At 38.9% G+C, this 25,177-nt stretch overlaps 1 protein-coding gene across 5 annotated transcripts in view; it reads right to left on the reverse strand.

Moving 5' to 3' along the window:
- Nucleotides 1-25,177, reverse strand: part of ARHGAP21 (Rho GTPase activating protein 21) — a 132,758-nt gene that overhangs the window by 51,294 nt on the left and 56,287 nt on the right. For all 5 annotated transcript variants that reach the window (XM_089533382.1, XM_089533380.1, XM_089533381.1 and 2 more), the window contains 4 exons: nucleotides 20,438-20,620; nucleotides 17,335-17,359; nucleotides 920-1,012; nucleotides 546-624 (listed from right to left, as the gene is read on the reverse strand). In XM_089533382.1, the coding sequence (XP_089389508.1) occupies nucleotides 546-624; nucleotides 920-1,012; nucleotides 17,335-17,359; nucleotides 20,438-20,620 (380 nt within the window). The remainder of the gene's footprint in view (nucleotides 1-545; nucleotides 625-919; nucleotides 1,013-17,334; nucleotides 17,360-20,437; nucleotides 20,621-25,177) is intronic.

Below are 25,177 nucleotides of genomic sequence, written 5' to 3' on the forward strand. Positions count from 1 at the left end.
GCGCTATAGAAATAAAGTTTAATAATAATAATACTACCTGGACGCAGATGTACTTTGTCTGCTATCTGATAACTACCTTTAAGACCCAAACTGTTTCTCTCCAGCCACTCCTCTCTCAGTCTCACAACCTCAAGTGGGCTAGAAAGTAGAGGGAAACAACCACCACCACCAAAACCCTGCAGTTCTACAGATGTTATTACACTAAAAGTCCCAACAACTCTGCCATTGTCAGTTTAACTGGCCTTTGCAAATAAATAAAAGCTCCACATTCTGTTTATAAAAACTATGGTATATCAGAATTCACTTTAGTATCCCTTTGAATTCTATGAAGTGTTGTTAACAAAGGAAGATGAATTTCCTGGATTGACTGGTTTGATCTGTAAGGGGCAGTTGTGGCATATGTAGGAAGTCCTGTATTTGGGCAAGGGCTGAACTGAATTTTTAAAACCATCTGACCCGGTGATTATGGTATGTCAAGTACAAACTGATTGCCTCTCTTAAGGTACACTTTAGAATTTAAAATTGTACATTTATAAATATCTTACCTGTTCTGAATTAAAGCAATTACTTGAGAATATGTCTTTCCTATAACACTTTCTCCATTCACTTTTATTATTCTGTCACCTACAACAGGGAAAAAAGACAAAGGTGAAATATCCAGACCACTGTTATCTTGAATTGGGGAAACAGCTAGTTCAAGTGTTTCAAAGAAAATGAAAAGCAAATCACAAATTGCATGTTCTCTTTTCAAAATACCCACCACTAAAATTTTAAAATAAATCCACATTTGGAATGAGACTAACTAAAGAGCTGGACAAGCTCAAATCCTAGCCAAACAAGCCACATTCCCATCCATCACAGAAACAAACAGATAGTTTTGCTTCCTATACTAATTTAACATATAGATAAGAAAAAGCACCTGTGCATAATCCAGCTTCAAAAGCAGGCCCTCCTTCTTTAACCTGCTTAACAAATATGGTGTCCATTGGCTCCAGTCTGTTTCGTGGCTTTCCTAAAAGAAAGGTTACACATAAATCTTGGCAGTCATTCTGAGATATGATAAACTGTGAAGAAATGGCAAATTTGTACAATTAATTATTCATTAATCTTTGTATTAAATACCAGGATCCAAGTAACTTTGGTTATCGGACAATCAGCATTTAAATCTCTACTCTTTTTTTTAAAGAAAGAGAAAACATAGATGTTTTATGGATATATGGAAAAATCTTGGAAATGTTTCTGTAAAAATGCATTTTTACAGCTACACTACAAGAAGCTTGTCTGATTTTTACTTTACTTTTCATAAAACATGTATTTTTCCTACTCACATTTTTCAGGGTCATTCAATGTGCCCTAATTTTTTAGAGTTGCTCCATAAGGGGTAGGTAGTACAACCTTGGTAATTTCTTTTTTTATTTTCTGCACATCACAGTCCACAGTCCTAAATATTATGAGAGTATCCACAAGTATATAGCTTAGAAAGCCATAATATAATAAATAAAAAGAATTAAAGAAAGCCCAATATGAATGCACATCCAATGGTGCAGATCCACTAACAAAAGTTTGCTTGATCCATAGCTAACTTAGAACAACACCTTCTCAGCTTCTTCACTCCAAAGTCTATTCTCTAGCCAAGACATGTTCATGACATCTTTATTTCATGATTTTTCCCCATTTGAACTGAAACAGAAATTTTGAAAATTCAGCAGAACTTCAGTAAGTTTCACCACACCCACCAACTTCAGCCTAGCTCTATCAATTGGATTTTCTGGATGTTATTGTGCCATTATATGATAGATAAAAACATCATTTTATACTGAAAATCTATTGACTGCTAAACCTATTTACATGCTGCCAGTACCACTCATAAACATACCATAAAGTCCATCAGGTAACAGCCAAATCCTGTGATAGAACCAGATTTATTCAGACTTGCATCTATTCAGACATTTTTTCAAATTACATTATTTATCCAACAAACTGGAAAAAACACCACTACAACCATCACAATAAGGCCAAAGTGGTATAGAGGAATGACCCACTACAGGAGAACTCTAGAAGAGAAAATAGAACACTGAGAAAACAATAACTCTCAACCATTCAAATGTCATCAAGGTTCTAGAGCCCATCCTGTAAACTAGGAGTAGGAATCACATGGCCTTCCAGATTTTGTTGAACAGTACTGGCAATGTCAGTTAGGGTTAATGAAACTTACAGTCCACCAACTAGTCACGACTCATACTCAGGCTATAAATTAACACTTTCCCTCTCACAACCCTTGGGTGGTTGGACTGTAATTGCTGTGCTTACAAATGTAAAACTGCTTGCTCGGTAGTAACAACAGACAGATATATGGACACAGGGACCAAACCATGCAGGAATCTAGAAGCCTAGTTTGTCTCTATGTCTACTTTGGCATTACATGGCCTAATAATATAATCACCTGTTTGTCTTCCAATGTGATCTATGGCATCCTGTGCAAGGAAGAATTATCTGCATTCTAGATAGGACAAATAGGCTGATTCTACACAAAAATATAAATGGAATTTATACTAAATTTGACATAGACATGGCAAAACAGTACAGTCAGCCCTCGGTATCTGTGGACGGCAAGCCCACATTGTCCCCAATGGTGGTGCATGCATGCAGCCGCACCGCCATTAGGGAAAGCCCCCACTGTCCCATGGCAGTGCATGCACGTGCTACTATGGGACAATGGGGGCTGTTCTTAATGACGGCACAGCTGCATGCACGCACTGCCACTGGGGATGACGTGGACTTGACATCTGTGGATGTTTGTATCCACGGGGAAGGGGATCTGCAACAGATCCCCTGCAGATCCCAAGGGTCAACTATTTTCAATAAAAAATAAGGCAACATTTCAGCCTGTGAGGGTCCTCTGTAGATAATCCTGAAGTGCCCATTCTTGAACAAAGAAGCTTTGAAAGAAAAATGCAATGTGAAGCTGCTGAAATTCCATCAAGTAGTACAATTCTGTTACCTAAGCTTGAATAAGAATGACTGTTTTTAACCACTAACCATACTAACTGTCACGTTTTGTGATGTCTAATTTCTGCACTTCAATCATATGTAATCTGGGACAGTAATTCATGCATCTGATGGACTGTAGTCATAAAAAGTTCTTATTTGTAGGTAACACTGTTACCATAACTTTTTTCAATAACTTAATTCTGAATACATACTTCTTTATACCCTGAAACTGTTGTGAATCAATTCAACTGGATGACCCCCATGGTCTAAAGAAATTAGTGGGGGAAGAGCTATTCTTAAGTCCACAATACACATATAAAGATAAAATTTACAGATTAAGGATTACTTGGAAACAATGGTGTGTCCTTTCACACCACCTGTCAATTTATGGCAATCCTATGAATTTCATAGGGTTTTCTTAAGCAAGGAATACTCAGAAATGGTTTTGTTCATTCCTTCCTCTGAAATAGTCTACAGCACCGGTTAATAAGGAAAAAATTGGAATAGTTATGCAATGCCTGTCATTGTGTAGTTGTTTGAGTACTGGACTATGACTATGAAGATCAGGGTTTGAATCCTCACTTGGCCATGGAAACCCACCAAGTGATCTTGAGTTAGGCACACACTCAGCCCCAAAAAACTCAAAGATAGCCATAGGGTTACTATAAGTTATAAATGACTTGGAGGCACACAAAAACAGCCTTTTGATAGGTAGCAGTGGTTCCCATTACTACCAGCCAAAAAGCATTGCACTGCCATTCCAACTTTTCCTCATTAACAGATATATTATATAAAGAGAAAAGTAGAAGAAAAAAACAATGACTGAACATTTCTTCAAAGGAAATACAGGTGGTAGCACTAATAACAGAAAGAATTGTAAAACTCTGACATAAGAAAAAGACCCAAAAACGTACACATCTAACAAGAGACTTGGTGGTATCACAGGAATACAGACAGAGACAGGCATTTATGTTAGGATACTACATATAAAAGTAATACAACAATTAACAGTTGACATCGCCACCTGTTCTTTAAGGAAAGCCAACAACTGTCAATAACATCTCTCTGAATGCTTCAATACTCAAATGCTTGGGCTTTATATAAATTTAAAACTTAAAAAAAATCTCACTATAAAATAGAAGACTCCCACTGGACCCAATGAAACAGCAACTGCATGGCATAAAACATTAATCACATAGATTGAGAACAAGTACCAACACTGTATTACAGGACTCTAAGGCAGTGGTCCCCAAACTGTGCTCTTTAAGAGATTTTGGACTTCAGCTCCCAGAAGCCTCAGCCATGTTGGTCAACAGTCTGGGAGCTGAAGTCCAAAATCTCTTAAAGGGCACAGTTTGGGGACCACAGCTCTAAGGTTATCATTAAGTGTGTTATCCAAAATGTGTGGGGCTTGTACAGCCTCTACTAACAGTTGTAATCTACCTTTAATTAATTAGAAGAAATTTTGGCTTGGCTTTGTGAGAGGGGGTAACAAATGCAGTAACTGAGCACCAACTATTAACTGATAAGAGATTCCAGGCATCGGGAACAACATGAACATTTACTGGGAAAAATGTAGAACACACATATTAAAGTAACTCACTTCCCAATGTGATCTATGACATCCTGTGCAAGAGCTAATGTTGGAAAAAGGATAGCATAGTTTGAAGGCTGGATAAGTGAATATATTTACCAATCCTGAAAAGGTGGCCCACAGAAAGCAGGAAAGTAAGAGTGGCTTAAACCACGAGGCCTGGGTATACAGGCTTAGGGAAGCACACAGGAACAGACAAAGGAATAGTGACTCAGGCTGAAGCCTGAGGGCAACAGTCACTGGACAAGCAGGAGAAGGGGGCTGACTGCAGCAAAAGGCTAAGTTTTGGGGTGCTATTTATACCTTTAAAGCCAACCCCACTCTATAAAGGATCTGTGGACAACCAGAAGCTGATCCAGCAGTCCTGCTCTGACCCAAGCCTTAACCCAGTCTAAAGAGACAGCCTGTCTATCACAGAGTTTCTAGGAAACTTCCCAGCAACAGCAAGCAGAGGATGCCCCCGAATGCCCTGTACCTGGCTCCACCATCATATCTGCTAAAAGACCCTCATCTCAGCAGAATCAGCAAAAACAGAATTAAAAGTAAAGGAGAAACACTGTGTATGTCATGCATAAATATGTGATTAGGTGTTTTTAATTGTTGCCTACTTATTTTATCTAATTCTATCCTGTATAATTACCTATTGTTTTATATGTATTTTGTAGAATGTACGCCATTGACAGGTTTTATTTTTATCGATTTTATTATTTGTATGTACAGCGCTGTGCAAATCTACAGGGCTATATAAATAAACAACAACAACAATAATAAGTATGAATCAATACCCCAGCATGGTGCAGTGGTTTGAACATCGGACTATGACTGGACTATGACTCTGGAGACCAGGTTTCAAATTCCTGCTCAGCCATAGAAACCCACTGTGTTACCTTGGGCAAGTCACACACCCTCAGCCTCAGAAAATATGTTATGTTCGACTTGCTAAAAGTCAGAAACGACTTCAAGTTACACAACAGCAGCAGCAACAAATAGTATTTCTGTTGGGCCAAAGAGATATCACAAGAAAAGAAGAAAGACTGAACTTATAATGAATATAGTCTGCCCACTCCCTAGTCTTCTTCCATAAATGTTCAGCTGTGCAAGTGCAGGAACAAAGATATCAAAAAAAAGGAGTAAGCCAAGGCTGAAATTTGGTAAGAGGGGCCTTATGTGTAAACAAAGGAATGAATACCAAGAAAGTAAGATTATGAAGAAGTGTGAAAGAAACAAGATGACAATGAGACAAAGGAAATTCAGTGACTGAAAAACAGGAGATAGAACCATTCTGAATAAGAACAAGATCAAGCCAATGATGGAGGGAGTGCATAGGTGAGTCAGAACAATACTTAAGTTCAAAAGAGGCAAAGAAAGAAAAAAAAACATAACACAGAAGAACCATCAGAGTCATCCACATGAATATTAAAATCACCCATAAGAGTGGAACTATAATCTGAAAGAAAGAAGGTCAATCAAGAATCAAGATCAGAAATAAAAGTTGAAAATGGGCCAGGTGGTCAGTACATGACACAGTACCATCTGCAGGTGTAGAGGCAAAAAAATAAAAATAAAAAAAGCCTCACTGTATGGGTGTCAAAAGAAGAGAAACAGTGTGTTGGTGGAAAGGGGAGGAAAAACTCTGAAATTTGCATGACCTAAGTAACAGAGACCCACCTCACCTTCCTTCGAACTTGATGACTTTACATCTCACAAACAAAACGGCTAACTATATGATATTGCACAACTACCTTCCCTAGATTGGTTGGGACTCAACCAAAATGACCATGGCTGAGAGAGTGTGACTTATTGAAGGTCACCCAATGGGTTCTCATAGCTGAGTGAGGATTCAAACCCTGGTCTCCAGAGTCACAGTCCAACACACACTCCACTCCACCACACTGACTCAATAAAAGCTAACCTAAACATATAGGTCCGCATCAATGCTTATCATCATGGGCCAACGTGTCACAAGACTTAAGACAAAGGTAGTTCTTCCATTATTTACAACATCTGATAGGAAGAGAAAATGAAATGCATCCAAAGTCTAAAGCTTTGATATTGCACTGGTGAAAACAGTCATGGGCAGGAGGTGAACAGTTGGCCTTCTGGAACCAGAGGCTCCAGATCTGTGATTCTGAGAGACCACAGATTGTCACACCCCATATTATTTAATGGCCGTGACATGAACACACATACTTCACTGCATCTATGTTCAAGTCTCTGCCATTTAATACTATGGGCACAATCCACATTTTTTTCTGTGCATGAGGAATGTGAACCCCCACCCCATGAATCCAAAGGGCCCACTGTAATGGGATATAAAGTATACTGCAAAGAAAATGCTCTACACTGAGCAGAAAGGTTCCACTAAGGAAGTGGCACATAGATCACATTCCTGAAAAAGCACATTGTCATTTGTAAGGTAAGATATATAAACAAGTTAAAAATACCACATGTAGTACCAAATCGGAATTGTAATTGGCTGTGCTTCTTCTTGATTTTCAGGGCTTAAGTAATCATCATTTTTATTACTACCTTTTTTCCCTGAGATACAGAAGATAGCCAACAGTTGCTAGATCAAAATAGTACTGAACTAAAGGGAGCTTTTTAACAAAACAAAACAAAAAAATCCTTCCATTGTAATGATCTCTTTCTCTTCCTTCTTCAATATTGTATCACTGTTTATTTGTAATGATATTTCAGTATGTCTTCTGCCCCAGTCCTTAAGAGATACTACTACTACTACTACTACTACTACTAATAATAATATTTATACTCCGTCTCTCTGTGGAACACAACCAGGACAGCTTACAGGTTAAAATATTCAATCCCAAATCAAAAGACCCCCTCTTAAAATACAATTAAACAGTTTGCAACAATTAAACAATTAAACAATACTGATAATCTTCTTCTGTATTTTTAAACTTTACATTTGAAACAGAAGATCATACATCTGAAGCTGATTATTTTAATGAGATCACATTATAAGAATATTCACATCAGCAAACCTGTTCAAATATGCATCAGTTTTTATTCTATCACACAGGCAAAAATGACTTCTGAAATAAATAATTTTCTACAACAGACTAAATTTTAGGCTGAGAAATCTTTAATCTCTTCTTGACCCACCTTATCAAAAGTTAATCTCTATTTTATTGAGATGAAATCTCAATTCTATAATCTTCAAGTATGAAGTATCTTAAAAACACGCACGCACGCGCACACACACACACACACACACACACACATATGAATACAACAAAATTTGACTTGATTACAAGCAGACAGGAATGAAGTTGGCTAGTAATCTTCATAAAGTTATGTATAACAAATTCGTTATTTCATTTTTTTTTTTTTATTTTTTTTTGTGGCCTTTTCTCCCTTCAACATTTCTGGCAAGTCTGAGAATTTGTTTTTTATACTGTAGCTATGTGAATGAAGGTGTTCCCTCCTTCATGACACCCCAGGCTTTACCACTTGTTGCAAGGATGATGCTCAAAAAGGTATGTACAGAAAAACGTTTCTCTCCTCTTCAGTATTTTAAATATATGGGAAATCAGGCTACAGACAAGAAATGAAGGCATTCTACAGTATGTTGAATACTGTAAAAAGAAATAAACAAAACTAACAGCTTCATTTATATACCGCTTCATACTGAACTAACAGTGTCTAAGCGGTTTACAACAGTAAGCTAATTGCCCCCAACAATCTGGGTACTCATTTTAGAGACCTCGGAAGGATGCAAGCCTGAGTTGAGATTGAGCCCTTTTGCCTTTATTGAACTCGCAACCTTATGTTTTGTAAGTGAGTGGCTGCACTACAGGCATTTATCCATTGCGCCACCCGGGGTCCTAAAGCTTATTTAGCTCTAGTCAGGGCACCGAAAAAAGTTCTGTAAGAGAATGCGTACAAAATTTAAGATACCCAGAATACTGCTTGCACAGATACTTCACAATGGGCAAATAAAAATAAAAATAAAAATAACCACACACCTATCATTAGATATTTAATTTAATCATCTCATTTTGAAGGGAATGAAGCAGACAGAATGCATTTTGTAAAGAAGAACAAATTGACTAGAGCATCAGGAAAGATGAGGCTTAGCAGCTCACATGGCATGAGAAGTGTTCACCAACAGAGGGGAAAGGAGGAAATTGAAATGATGGTAGTTGCTATGGATACCACTACACAAAATCAAAAGGCAAATGGGAAGGAACAGCAGTATCAGAATACCAAGTGGTAAGTGCCAAAAATATCTTGCAGGGATTAGATTCTCTCTATGGTCAACATGCTACTGGAGGAAGAAAGGATTTTCTCTTCCTACTTCAATGGAAAACCATATATTTCTCAGGTTATTAAAAAGACACTGTTTGTTATTCAGCAGCATCGGCAAGTAGCACCTGAAAAAATTTAAGACTAAGCAAATGTATACCTCCATTTCCCACATATACTGGAAATATGTTATTTTTATATTATTATAACCTCAACAGAACATTAATTTGGAAAATCATTAGCTCTTGTCGTTCTTCAAATGAGCAATCTAATGGACATTTCTCCTAAATTTATAAATTAACAAATTTCAAGCAACCAACCCATCAGCATCATAAAAGAAGCTTCTTCACCAATCATATGCAAATAGCTGACCATGATTCAAACAAAAACAATCTCATAAAAACATGTTCAAAAGTGTTCGAAAGGTAAAAATAAGGGAACTTTAGATAATGTTATGAAATGTATATATTAAACCTGGGAAAAACATTTTCCAATGTATGGTGTGTGGACAAGTAATATGAATATTTCTTCACTCCCTGACTTATGTATCATTCAGGGAAAGTGGAGTCCTCACTTACTTCATACACAGCTTAAATTCACAAGAGCTGTATTTGCATGATATCACATCAAGTAATAAATGGAATAGATATTTAGAACCTCAATGGTGTTTGCTTCTCACACATGTCCTTTCCACTAGACATATTAAATTGTAATTAAGGTTATTCTGTCAGAAAGATATTCAATTTAAAATAGAAGCCTACCTGCCTGAAGCTAGTGACAATATCTTTGCAGACAGGAAATTAAATATCAGAAGCCATGCTTTCAGAACACCCATTCCATGTTATTAGATTTCTTTTTAAAAACAACAGCTAAGACAGTGACATCAAGGCCATCAGATAAAATGTTTTTAACTGATGTTCAACACAGAGCTTTCAGATAAACAAAGCAATGTAATCATTAATACAAAATAATATTATGTAGACAAAGCTGGCCAGGAGACTGGCCCAAAATGACTGCACTAAAGCTCAGGATGTTTTTGTTTTTCAATGCGTCCTTTAGCCATGAGGCCAACATTTGCTGTTGCTGTATGCCTTCAGGTCTTCTCTGACTTATGGTGATCCTAAGGCAAACCTATCATAGGGTTTTCTTGGTAAGACTTGTTCAGAGTAGGTTTGTCATCGCCTTCCTGAGGCTGAGAGCATGTGACTTGCCTACACCATGCTAGTCAACTTAATTTCTCCTTCGGGGGGTGGGAGAACCACTGGATTGTAATAGACTGGATGATGTCCAATAAACTGAAATCCAGACAGAAGAGGGAAAAACACTGCTGTATATTGGTGCTTTTTAACACTCAAACCACACCATGCTGGTTCTCGCATATCAGCTGTGTGTATTTCAAGTCGCCAGTTAACTTATGGCGGCCCAATGAATTCCATAGGGGTTTTTTAAAGGCAAGTAATACTTAAAGGTGATTTTGCTAGTTCCTTCCTCAGTTACTCTGAAATAAGTGATTTCATCAAAATATTGCTCATTTTTACCTATTAGATCAGGGGTAGGCAACCTGCAGCCCGCGGGCCAGATGCGGCCCGGCGAGGCCTTGGGACCGGCCCCAGCCCAGTCCTGCCGCCAATTGCCGCCGGGGCCTTTGGGGGGCGATTGTCTATAGAAGCCTCAGAAACATGCATTTATCTTAACATTTTTTTAAAAATCAGCAATTTTTTTTCACGTGTCCTCCATTTTTTATTTAAAAAGTGCCCTCCATTTGAAAATTGTGTCCTACATTTGTCCTGGTTTATTTATTTATTTATTTATTTATTTTAAAAAAATATTTAATTTTTTTTTTATTTTTTTTTTTTTTGCTTCGGCCCCCCAGTTGTCTGAGGGACAGCTACCCGGCCCCCGGCTCAAAAGGGTTGCCTACCCCTGTATTAGATAGTGGGCTAGACCCAGTACTCCTTCTTAATCATGTCTAAATTAAAGCCAGTGACACAACCATGTACAGCCCTATTGGTTGCTGAATCCAAAATAGGTTCAGCACTTCGAATGGCTCCTTGAAAATTAAAACCCAAAGCAAATTCAATGTCCCACTGACATGGAAGCCATGAACTATCACTTCTGCACCCTGTTATATTTTCTTAAAGAATCTCACTTTTCAGCTTCACTTTATATTAAAGAAGTTGCCACTAGATGGCTCCTTTGCATGTAGTTTAAGCAATAACACAGTAGCAACTTCACTGTAAGCAAATGGTGGGATGTTAATTATGGCTGATACACTAAATACAGTATGCTAACTCTGCCTCACACCTATAGCATATAAAAACCAATGCAGGAATAAAAACAAGCTCTTTTAACTTTATCAATTAATTACTGTTCCTCTTAGGCTGTTCAAGAACACCATGCATTGGACATGAATACCCACATAGCCTCGCTGTCACAGTAAATGCCTTTGCCACTTTCCCACTTTTTCAACAACAGCAAGCTGTTCATTTGCTTTAAAAGATTTATTGTGATATCTATGGAGATTTTTGCACAAACAAAAGTGATGGGAGCATAGTGGGGTGCTCCCGTCCCTATTGCACAAAGATTATCAGATGATGTCGCACTACGTCGTCATAATTTACGTGAATGAAAAGTGGTGCTAGAATTACTCTATTTGCAGGATAATGACACAATTGTGGCGACATCATCTGATAATTTTGCACAATTGCACGATAGCGACAAGAGCATCCCGCTATGCTCCATCACTTTTGGCCGTGTGAACATGTCCTATGTGACCATAACTGACAAATCAGTAACAGAGGAATAGTTTTCCTTTAAACATATCTTTAAATGCGTGATCTTTTTAAAATAGAGAATTAAGCATTCTACATGGCTATACAGATAGATGGCATAACTACCCTAAAGGCACCAGATCCTGTCAGATCTGGAAAGATAAGTAGGGTCAGCACTGGTTAGTAATTGCGTATGAGGCTGCCAATGAATACCAGGTACTGTAGGCTATATTTTAGAAGAAGGAGCTGGCAAAACTATCTGTGAGTATTCCTTGTTTAAGAAAATCCTGTGAAATCAATAGGGTTGCCCTAAGTCTACAAACATATAAACACACACAATATGTAAGGTCATTGTATCCACACTGAGAAATAATGTACACAACTGGGCCTTGTCCCCACTTTCTGCAGCAGTATATTTCATTGCCATAAATACCTTGAACTCTTATGTTTTTAATTTCTTTAGCACTGGAAACAACTTCCAACAAAAAAGCAAGTACAGGTTGAGTATCCGTTACCCTAAATGGTTGAGACCAGAAGTGTTTGAATTGCGGGAGGGGGATTTTGGAATATTTGCATATACATACATTTATCCACCCATGTGGACAATTTTAGGTTTTGGAATATTTCAGATTTTGGACTTTCAGATAAAGGATACTCAACATGTATGTAATTCTGTGCTGGGAATAGATCAAGTAATGATAAACATAATCAAATATACTTTCCCTACCAATAGTCAAACTGTATTACCATGAACATTAATTTCCTCCATTCTTGTCCTTTTCTAAACTTTCAAATCCTTTAAAATATTCCTCCCAAAAATGCATAGTCATAGTTAATATTTTGCTATTATTTCCTCTACCCAACTGATAATAGCAGGAGTATTTGAAAGATAAACTGACCTACCCCAGCAATTACCATATATGCTAGCCAACTTAATTTCATGTATAAGTAAAAACAAATCACTCAAATAACCTGGATCAACTTATACACAGGTCAGTACAATAATGCTGGGTGGCAGAGGAGAAGGAAGGGTGTACGCTTGCCCCTCAAGGCTCCTTCACCCCACGGCTTTCTCCTCAGGAGCAGGCCAGGTTGCAGCAGAAGAGGAAAGGTGAACATGCACCCTTCAAGGCTCTTCCACTGCCCATCTTTCTCCTCAGGAGAGGACTGAGCAGGGGAGGAAGAGGGAAAAACACTCACCCTTCAAGACTCCTCAACAGCCCTTCCACCTTTTTGATAATGAAATTGTCTCCAAGGCAAGTGAGGAATTGGCTAGACCTTGAGGATTTGGCTGAGTTTGACTTCCAGCAAATATAGCAGAATTTAAAATGTAACTATATTTTCCCCATCAGATTTACAATGTGGGAAAGTCCAACTATCTATATTCTTAACCAGGACTCACAGCTAAGTGGGGGAGAGGGGGGATCCTCTCTCTACATACCCTATCATCTTACTACTCCCAACCAGCATTTGGTATTAGCTGCCTGAAAAAAGGCAAAAATAATAATAATAATAATAATAATAATAAAAATGGAAGGAAAAGGTACAAGCCTGTCCTTCATGAAACATGCTGAGAGAATCTGTCAGATTTGGCTGTTGTCAAAGACAACAAGATGAACAGGACACCCGAAAGTCCTCCTGCTGCTTTTGCATCTGTCACTCAACTTTGAAGTCCTGACCACTAAAACTAGTACAAATTTCAGTCAAAGGTTTGAATTGCATACCTGAAGAGATCTTTACATTATAATTTGGGCTCTAAATTTGCTCTTAGCCTAATTACATGTGATTAGCAGGGCCTTAATCGGAATACCCATTTTATTTCTTCTTATTATGACCTGTTGAGAAATTGCTATATTGCTTTTAACTTCTGTTGACATATTATGTGATCAAAATACTTTTAATAGCCATTGACTGGACATACCACATGCCTGAAGTTTTTAAGATAACTATGTGTAAAGTGGAATGGTATGAAGTATTTTAGAGTTAGACAATAACAAGGTGGAACCCTCAAAGAATCCTGAAGAAACAATAAGCATGTAGAAAGCAATATTGCACAAGTTCCAAGTAGCTACCTGAATCCCAGACATCCAGCACTACAACACAACTCTCCTGCTGAGATTCTGTAGTCTCATCTGTCACAGACCTAGGCAAGATTCATGCAGAGAAGTTTGCATTTTCTCTGATTTGCCCTCTCCTGTACAGGATAATGGAACAGGAGTGTTGGGAGGGGAGGAAAGATGCACACCTCACAAATGTACTATTTGCTATTGTCCACTATAACAATGACGTTATACAATATATTCTATAATACAGTGGTGCCTCCACATTCACTGAGGTTAGGGGTGAAGGACCCCTGTGAATGTGGAAAAACCTCAAATAAAAACACTACAAATGCCTAGAGAAGAACTTACAAATGCCTAGAGAAGTGTTTTCTGTAAGAACTTCTAGATCCGTGTTGGTGAACCTATGACACGCGTGTCCGTTTGGGCATGCGAAGCCCTCTGCAAGGGTACACCATCATCAGGAAAAGGCATAGGGTGGCCTGTGATCACTGGCTCCCCGAGCAGCGGTTGATAGCCAAGGGGCATGGCCCCTCACTTGTCTGTCGCCGGGGAAAGAGAAGGAAGGAACTAGCCAGCCATCCACCCAAGCCTCAGCTCCATGTGGTTGAGGGAGACAACCAGCAAACAGAGAGGGGAGATTATGGAGGAGGAAGGAGGAAGTTTTGGCCAAAAAGCTGCTGCTGCCACCATCACCACCAAAAAAGAGAGAGGATGTCTTTTTCCGACGATGTTGCTGATTGCAACTCCCAGCATTCGTCAGCCCTGCCAGTGCTGGCCCGCAAGGCTGATGGGTCTGGGGAACTTTACCCCCACTCCTTGAAGCAATTGTTGTTCTTGTTGTTGTGTACCTTCCAGTCGTTTCTGTCTTATGGCGACCCTAAGAAGAACTTATCATGAGGTTTACTTCACAAGTTTCCTCAGAGAGGGGTTTCCATTGCTGTATGAGAGTGTGACTTGAGTGTGTATGTGTGCCTTCAAGTTGTTTCTGACTTATGGTGACCCTAAGGGGAACTTAACACAGGGTATTCTTGGCAAGTTTCCTCAGAAGGGATTTGCCACTGCCATCCTCTGAAGCTGAGAGAGTGTGACTTGGGTTTCAACCCCTGGAAGACAGAAGTCCCACCCCCAGAAGACAAGTCCCACCCCCTCCAGAAGGTGGAAGTCTCGCCCCCGGCACTAGGTGACACCCGGTGTGGGAACATCACTGAGCTCAGGCACTTGGTCTCTAAAAGGTTCGCCATCACTGTTCTAGGATTTCAGGCACAACTCTATGGTCAGTGCCTGGTAAGTTGCAATGGAGTACCTAGAGACTCTTAGAGAGAATATATTAATCAAAAGTGCAAATAATCCAATCTGCAAAAGTCAAAGTCTCAAATGTATAGGGCCAACTGTATATATAAAGACATATATATGTGCAGAGCTGAGGCTTTTAACTATGTCAAACTTGTTTAAGCCCCTTGCTATTTCTAAACATGTGTATTATGGTACTAAGTATAAAAACCAGAAATGGAGAGCAGGCTGTATTTAAAGGTACTCATTTAGGCCATAAACTCATTTAGTTTTCATGTAAATCTGTTTTGATGTTTGTGTTGTTGTGTACCTCGAAGTATTTCTGACTTATGGTGACCCAAAGGTAAACCCATCACGGGCGGGATACAGACGGGCAAAAAGGGGTGTATTCATGACGTCATGAAGGTAGAGCCTTCAGACGGGCCTTACCTGAATGCCGCCATGAACACGCCCCCCGCACGCCCCAAGCGGGAAGAGGCGGCATTAAAAAGGTGCTGCTTTTCTCCGCTTCTTTTCCGTTTGATGCGCAGCTCCGTCTGTAAGCTGCTGCACCGGTACGCCAGAATTGCTACGCCGCTAATTTAAGTTGCCCATTTAAAAGCTCCGAGTCAGCTGCGTTGCATAATGAGTCGGGGTCCTGGAACATGCGCAGTTTGCAGTCAGGCTTTCATTGCAGCGTCAGCTGCCATGCAGGTGTGGAAGCTGCAGCACAGCTGCAGCGCATTTTAAGACTCGTAACCCTAACCCTAACCCTAACCCTAACCATAGAGCAACATGTACGCATGCGCTGCTTGGAAAGTTTGGACTTTAAAGTGAGCCCCTACACACATTCCTGTGCCATTTTCACCTAACAATAAAAACTGCTAAAACTGTAAATATTTACATATGTACAAGGGAGGTGATGGGGGATGGCAGGGGGACAGCGGTGGCAGCGGCGACAGCTGTGGCTGTGCATTGCAGATTCAGCAAGAGCGCGGGGACCAAAGGAGAGGAGGCATCCATGATGCTGGTGACACTGGCAAAGTGCAAGCGGACAAGGATGCCAACACCAGCTGATCACCAGCTGGCAGGAGACCACCATTGTTCTTGGGCAGAGCGGGGGGGAAAAGTTTTAAAGGGGCTTGGGCACTTTAAATGGGCCCATAGGCTTTCTGCCGCCGCTGCTTAGCGCTGCAGCTGCGCAGCTGCGCATCCGCCAGCCGGCAAAGGAAAAAAAAAAGCCCCGTTTTTGGCCGCCCGTGAGGAAGCTGCCTCTCTCTTTGCAGCGTCCTCCGAGGCGGCGGTTTGGAAACTGCGGTTCCGAAACGGCCCCAGGTGAGGCGTCTTCACTGCCCCCCATGTGGAAGCCCCATCTCCTGAGCCACGCCCCCGGGGTGGGCGGTCTGGAGGCTCCGTATTCAGCAGAATACACCTCCAAGACGTCTTCCCCTGCCCGTTTGTATCCCGCCACAGTTTTCTTTACTGGTTTTGTTCAAGATTTGCCTTCCTCAAACTGGGAGAAAGTGACTTGCCATGGCTCAGTGAGGATTCCAACCTGATCTTCAGGGTCACAGTCCAATGCTGAAAGCACTACACCACGCTGGCTCTTCGTGTCTATATACATATACATGTATAAAGGTTGAGTCTCCTTTGTCTGGAATTCCAAAATCAGAAATATTCCAAAAATAAACACTTTTTTCCATGGATGCTGAAATAATGACACCTTCGCTTTCTGATGGTTCAATGCACACAAACATTGTTTCATGAACAAAATTATTAAAAATACTGTGCATAAAATTACCCTCAGGCTACACATATAAAATGTATATGAAACATAAATGAATATATATCATATATCACTATGGAGGCATATGGAAATAAAAATATTTCAAATTCAAAACACCTCTGGTTCCAGTTGAGGGAGATTCAATCTGTACGTATCTGAATCCAGAAAGACACTTCATCTGGTGAGAAGCAGACCCACAAAATGTTCTGTTTCCTTGTACCTTGTACCTCTACAGTCCTGTGTTCACCACATTCCAACCATCATTTGACCCTCTGGACTGAGAGAGAGCACAAGACCACTGAAAGAGTTAGCAAAGCCCTTTTATGCAAGTAGAACTGCATTTATCTAATCTCAGACTCAACACACTGTAGATTATGATTTTCCACAAAAACTGAATCTACACATTTTTAAATAAAATGCATCCTCAAAGTATTAAATTACCAGTATTCAAGAAATGTTCAGATGTATCCATAAAACAGTAAAAGGGTAGAAATTTCAGAGGCTTGTCTTATTTTGATTAGATTCATCAGTCTAAGACAATTATTATGGTTTCTGTAATATTCAAAAGATATAAGAATCAAAGAAAATACATACCACTCTTATTTCCATTTTCTTCATCCTGCAAAGGAAAATCATAAAAATCCAATCATTGATTAAAAACAAACAACTTCTTCAAAACGTGCATGGCCAAATTTTTCAAAACTATTACCACAAAATGTTGTACAACTGAGCAAAAAGGGGTCAGATTCATAGGTAATGTTGTTGTTGTTATAATTATTACTATTAACTGCCCTCAAGTCAATCTCAACCCATGGCGACACTATGAATGAAGCATCTCAAAAACAGCCTACCTTCAATGGCCCTGCTCAGTTCCTGCAAACTTATGGTTGTGTCCTCTTTGATAAGAGTCTATCCATCTGGTGTGTAGCCTTTTTCTTTTCCTACTGCTTTCTACCCTTTCAATCATTGTCTTTTCTAGTGAGTCATGCCTTCTCATGTAGCCAAAGTACGACAGCCTCAATTTAGTCATCCTGGCTTCTAGAAAGAGTTCAGACCTTATTTATTGTTGGACACATAGGTTTATCCTTTTTAGCCTGCCCACAGTATCAACAGAACTCTTCTCCAGCACCACATCTGAAGTGAGTTGATTTTCTTTGTCAACTTTCTTCCCCATTTTATCTCTCACATCCCTACATAGTGATGGGAAATAATATGGCACAAACAATCCTAATTGTAGTGTTCAGTTGCATATCAGGATCTCTAGGTCCTTCATAGCTGCCCTTCCCAGTCCTAATCTTCTCCTGATCTCTTGAATGCAATTTCCATTCTGATCAATAATAATCCAAGATATGGGAAGTCTTTAATTATTTCAGCTTCTTCGTCATCTATATTGAATTTGTGTTGGCTGTTTCTATTTTTAATAAGTTATACTAGCCTTCCTGAGGAGTCTCTAAAAATTACCAGGGACTTAAGCTTTTTAAACAGAATTTTTTTTCTGTTAGTACAATCCTTCATGCTTTAAGTACATAGTATATTGGTGGGAAGTTTTTAAAAGCTACCTTTTAGGGATTACAACGTCCTGAACCTCCCCCTCTCCCATGCCAAGCCAGCAGGGCCACTGATAAAAGCATGGTTCAAAAAGTTAACTCTTCCAGGTCCTGTACAGGAAGGAACATAGAAAGCTCCCTTATCTTCAGTAAAGTCTATTTAGAATCTATTTATCTTACTAAGCCTGTATCCGCACTGAGAAATAATCCTGTTTGACACCACTTTAACTGCCATGGTTCAAAGCTATAGAATTCTGGGAAGTGTATTTTTGTGGGACATTTAGCCTTCTCTGTCAGAGAGATCAGACACCACAACAAACTAAAATTCCTAAAATCCTATAGCATTCAGCCATGGCAGTTAAAGTGGTGTCGAGCTGGATTATTTCTGCAGTGCGAATGAAGCCTATGAAACCTGAATTCTTGTAGTATGGCTCCTTCATGTTTAATGGGTAGTGGTGCTTGTTTTTGCTGCTGCGTCCAGTAATTCGCTATATTGTTTTGATTATCTGTATGTAAAGCGCTGTGTACATTTACAGCGCTATCGAAATAAACTATAATAATAATAATAATAATAATAATAATAATAATAGTAAATAACTCAAAAAATTAAGACAAAAGGAGAAAGGAGAAGATACAAAAATAATTTTCTTTATATTTACTTTTCCTACCATCTTGAAACCATTCATCATGCAAACAGAGCAACCTAGATCAGGATATATATCACAACAGAAGTGGCCAAAAACCTGGGAATGAACCACAACAATAGGTGCACATGTGTCCCTAAGGACTTTTTTCATCCTATGTCTCAGAATGCTAAAAAAAAAAACCTAACAGCAACCATCCACTAGAGTTGAAATAAAAAGTTGCAACTGTTGCCAGGAATGTCCAGCAAATAGCCCATGATAATAAAAACACCATTAGGCTTCAAATAATGAAACCTACAGCAACATTTGTCCTATTTTCTCTCATTACTGTATCTTCAATAACTAGCACTGACTCTTCAAGATTTCAGTCAGAGGTTTTTCCCAACTGTAATGAAAGATGCCAGGGACTGAACCTGGGGTCTTTGGTATGTAAAGTATGTGGCCTAACACTAAATTAAGTTATTTACCAATTCATATATTCTGTTAACTTTTTTTTTTACTATTTAAGTTTTATTTAGCACATCCAAATGTGTTAAGAAATATAAAAAGTTCAGGCTGCATAATGACTGATGTATATTAACTCTGGAAATTTGGTACATATAGTTGAATGTATTTCTGAATCAATCTTTTCAGCAGTTGAATAATACACTATCTAAATGATTCCTGTTTTGATAGTCATATTTACAGTCTCTAGAACAGAGGCAAAAAACTGAAACTAAGCAGACTAAAAAAAGTCCAACAGGACAAGGATCTTAAACTCTAGTATTAAAAGGAACTACACTCTTCAAAATAGCAATCCAGCAGTCTAAGCATGTATGTTTACTCAGAAATAAACACTCCACTTGCAACAAGCCAAAGTCACTTGCAACAAGCCAAAGAACAAGAACAAATCTGGACGTAAAAGCCTATTGGGATTTTTAAAAGTCTTTGTCTACCAACAAAAGGGTAACAGGATGAGGCCACTCTGCCCTCACTAGGAATGGAGTTCCCTGGGAATGGAGAGCCTAGGGCATGTGTGAAGAGCAGAACAAAGAAAAAATGGGAGAACCGATAAGCTTGCCTCAACAGCTATGCCAAAATGTTAAAATGTTTCCACCAAAATGGAAATTGTAAGAACAGTGAAGACTGGTGAAAGAAAAAGTCATCCTTAGAAGTAATTATCAAAAAGTCTTCAAATGGTCGCTCTAAGTTTCAAGTACACTTGCTTAATTATGCAAGACTTACCTAATCTGGTTGTTCCATTTCATATGTACATATGGATAGTGCTGAATAAACAGTTGGTTGAAATATGTTCAACTTTTCTGTGATGTAGGATCCTACACCTATTCTTTCCATGCTATTTCTGTCACTGCTACATTTTTTTCTGTAAAGGAAGTAAGGCCCGGAACACATCTAGCATACCTGTATTTGTAAACTGGCCTGGCCTGGCCTGACAAGGAGGCTAGAAAAATATTCTTTATTATAACTCACATGCATCTGTATAATCAAGGAGGTACTTTCTCTCACCTTAAAAGAAAAGTGAACAGCAGATTCTGGGGGATACACAATGAAATGCCGTAAGGTGAAGCCAAAGCCCTGTGATGTTCTTCGTAAAGATACCGTTTTGGGGCCAGGCCAAGAGAACGTCTCTTCATCGTCTGATGGGGATACAGCCTCACTTTGATCTTTTCCATCTTTATTTTTGGACACCTAATAGAAGAAAAAAAACCAGTTGAACTTTTGTCTGTTGAAAACAGTTTCACAAGGGCAAATGATCTGCACAAAGGATTCTTGCAAATTTCCCCTCTGTTTCTACTGATCAATGCAATATTTAATTCTCTACATAAAAAGTGATATCATAAACATGGAGATCTGACCTAAACCAGGATGGATTATTTGTCTATCTAATCCAATAACTGTGGAGACAATCCCACCTACTTCCCTGCAGATTCAAAGCTGACTGAAAGCTAGCTGGTCATGAGACTCACTTACCAAGGCATGCATATTAGAATGATTTGTTTCTCACAACCTAAAACTAACACGTACATAGGTAAGTGAAGGAGTTTATTTTTTATACATCTATTATTGCAATTTCTGCAAATATTTTGCTCTGTTCTCAATAATGAAACTCTGACATCACAAATCTTTTTTCACTATAAACAATAGAACACCTTATATGATTTTTGGAATTTCTCATCAAGATTTTGCATAATCAAGTATGTATTCACTGCACCCAAGACTATCCCGTCTCTGTTGTTTTGATTCACTCTGTTCTACAAGCAACTGTCATTTGGATGACAGATAGTCTATTAAGTGTAACAAACAATAACAAAACAATCCTCCCCACTCCAGTAACATTTCTGTCTTTCCTCTCCTGCCAATTCCCTTCCCTTTAGGAATCTGGCAAAAAATGCAATGGAAAGCTTATTGAAAGAGTAGCTCACAAGCACCACATACTGTTACTGAAAGAATACAAAATACAAATAGAAAAGAAAACCTTATATAAAAATGCTACTTTACAAATTATTTAAAGAAATAAAAAATAAAAGTGATGAGAAAGCCATTTCGTCTGCCCAGCTACTAGATTTGTTGGATAAATCCTATGCCGCTGAAACCAACTTTCAAGTGACCTCTGTGGTTTTAAGTTGTTCCTAGAGAGATATCCTGCATTTTCAGCACATCAATACTACTTCTGAACACTGAAGAAATCATTGAGCTGCTATGGTTAATGCCCACTGCTTTTCAAGAATTTCAAAAAAATATATCTATCTTTTTTTTTAAAAAAAGGAACAATCTAGGGCAGTGATGGTGAACCTTTTAGAGGTCGAGTGCCCAAACTGCAACCCAAAACCCAATTACTTATTGCAAAGTACAGTGTCCCTCTGGCTTTCTATTAACAAACTCTGGCAAACTCTGTGCTGGGGTGATGGCACATGTGCCCACAGAGAGGGCTCTGAGTGCCACCTCTGGCACGCGTGCCATAGGTTCGCCATCACTGATCTAGGGGAACTACATGTTATAGCACAGATAAAAATAAAGTACTCTCTAGACTTATGGGCTAGAGATAAAACTATTGTGGTTAATCATCAAGGATGATGTGAGATGTTGGACCAAAACATCTGCAAAGCATCAGGGCTGCTACCCTTGGATTACACAACTGAACTGAAGGTTATTATGCAAACAGAAAGGAACAGACCTTTCTGTTTCTGGTCTGTGTTGGTTTTACATAAAGCCCATCATAAGTCAATTCTTTCGCATTTTTGCATAGTTTAATAAGCAAAATAACAAAATTGTACATAGCTCCCCAAAATATGCACTGTATACATGTTTTGCCATAAAATACTGTACTTTTTTCCAGCTAAGAGCTGCATCATAATATATAAATTCACAATTGAAAGGGTAACTATTTCCAATCACCCAACAATCTGAGAAGTTGGAAGTCTCCAAAGTTACAGTTAAAGGCCCAAACCACTACACCTTATGGATCTACTTTTAAGTGCCATTAAGTCTACATGCAAGCCCATGGTACTTGCTCCTGTGTATGAGTGTACAGATTTAAAGCCTTGGACACTTGTTCTCACAACCTCTCCAATCCCCACCGCCTTTAAAGGTGCTATTTCCTCTACAAATATAATCTCTATGGAGGAAAACTCATGTACAGCATCAGTGCCAAGTGCTGATATTAGCAGCCTCCTCATATGGGGGAACTCATTGATTTCAGCTTTGTTACTTAAGGCCCAAGTAACTTACACTCTTAAAAATGGAAGAGACCACAAGGGCCATCCAGTCCAACTTTAGTGACTTAAATTACATGTGCCTTATTGTACTAAGACAGACCATCTCAATCATGTTTCAAGCTTTCATTTAAATGGTAGAGAAATTTAATGATGGAAAAAGCAAACTTGGAATACACAACTGAAAATAATACAAATTATTGCTAGCAGAATGGAAAGAGCAGTAAGATCTGTAGGATCAGCACTCTAACATCAAGGGGCCAAAGGACTGTGCAAACATCACCCTTCAGTGATTCTACACTGCTATTACTAGCCCAAGGGCAGAAAATGTTGGCAGGAATCCCCCTCTCTCTTCTACTGTGATGTTTTGGAAAATGGATTTTCAGTCATGAATCTCTTGTGAGGTCATTCATAAAGAGAACGATCTCTTTCCACAGGTAACTATCCTTTTTCCAGCTCTATAGAGCTGTAACAAGCCAAAGAACAAAGGGTGTGTGCATTTTGTGAAGATCTGTGTAGATGCAATGTTTTCCTTTGAGCTGGTTATATAAAAAAACTGGTATGTGTTTGGATTCTGAAGTACTTAGCATGATATGGCTAGTGATGTGATAGGAGCATTTCGGGGAGATGAAGATGCTGGTGAAATGTCAGGAATAAACTCTTCTAGAACATGACCACATAGCCCGGAAAACCCACAAAAAACTTGACATTTGATGATTCAGCGAAAGGAAAGAAGGTCTAGATATCTCAAGGCTATTGCATCATTCAATGCTGTACCCCACTAGATAGAAATCCAAAATAGTCCACATGGGTGGCTAAGATAGTGACACCTTTGCTTTTTGAATGTTCAGTGTTCACAGACTTTGTTTCATGCATAAAACTATTTAAAATATTTGTATAAAATTACCTTTAAGCTATAAGGTGTTTTAAAAAATGATTTAACCTGGATGATGAAACTGGACTGCCATTGTCAACTATGATTTCATTACCTTCATCAGGCATTCTAGTACAATTTACTGGGTTAGAATTTCTGCATTTTGTGTTGGGAGTATGAGACAGCAAATCTGTAGTTGAAATAACCATGCTGCTGTCTAAATATCTCTCTACCTAAATGGCAAAGTAGTCTCTGATATGATGCTGGAAGTCTACAAGGTTTATTCTCTTTGGACCTGCTCTTCTTCCAGCAAATGTGGCATATGTAGTGCTACAATAGGCTTTAGAGGCATTTAGAGTAGCTTTAGACTATGAGGATGATCCCCTGTCCTCCTCTGCAGCTTTGAGTTCATTTATGTCACACTTCTTTCCTGGAAGTGTCTAATCCTGTCAGAATCACACTCAGGGTTCTCACTCCGAGTAGGAGCCTTGGTTCACACTCCTAGCAGGTGTCGTAAGAGGAAGGGAGGATGAGGAAGAGAGGAGGATCTGGACATGAAGACATAAAACACTGCTATCATATACTAGAAACTGCTGGATGTTGTTGCCTATTTAGACTCAGATGGATTATAGACCCCCTTTGAAAAAGTACTAGATGGATTCAAGGTACCTCAATGGCTTTTACCCATAAAAGCAAGGATTATTTATTTTACTGAAGTATGTATATGCCATTCAAAGTGAGTAACAACTTTCAGCTGAAAAAAAATGTTTGAAACTATAAAAACAAGAGGGAGAAAAAAAGCAGAAAGCACAAATAACAGATTTTGTAATCACTGCTTAATTTGTTTATACCGTCAGAATCTACAGTATTCGAAAGCCTTCTTCTGAATGAGTCACTTCTTAACTCAAAATTGATAGAGCCAGACAAGCTTCCCTAGGAGAGCAGTACAAAGTAAAAGGACTACAAGAAAGAAGGCCTGTCTGAAGTTCCCATTTCTGGTTATGTCACAGGACCTCCAATGAGTATACTTGAGAAGATGTAGGCCTTTAGTATTCACCTAGGGCTTTAACTTTATCAGTCACCATCTTGGATTGGTTTCTAAAGCTAAATAGGCAGCCAATGAAGATGCAACAAAACTAGAATTACACTGTCTAGCCCAGCCAGTATTTCAGCAGTCACACACAGATCAACTGAAGCTTCCAAGCATTTTCCAGAGGCATCCCCATATAAAGCACAGAGCAACAACCAAATCTGGACATTAAGATATATATGTCAGCCAAGATACATCTGTCCCACAAAAGAGAGCTGATGGAGTAATGACCTAATTTAATTAAATGAACACTTAGCCACTGTTATCTCTGGCATCCAGAAGCAGTGTTAGATCACTGGATACCTGTGATTGCAAGCCTGAGGGACAGGAGTCAGATCCATGCTACATACATTAAACTATGTAGTAAGCATCAGTTAACACTGTGAAATGTTCTTCTGCTCAAAGGTACATAAAACAGTGCTAACAGTGAATGAATCATTCATATTCCAAAGAAGCACCTCACAGGGAACCAATGCAAGTGACAAGGCATAAGGAACAACCAATGCATCAAGTCTCTCCTATGATCTTGATAGTAATTTGTATACATTTAGTCTAGATTTTCGCAACCT

Source organism: Sceloporus occidentalis, unplaced genomic scaffold (genome assembly GCF_023333645.1).
Source record: "Sceloporus occidentalis isolate IW3139 unplaced genomic scaffold, rSceOcc1.0.p SCAF_7, whole genome shotgun sequence".
In the NCBI taxonomy this organism is placed as follows: domain Eukaryota; kingdom Metazoa; phylum Chordata; class Lepidosauria; order Squamata; family Phrynosomatidae; genus Sceloporus; species Sceloporus occidentalis.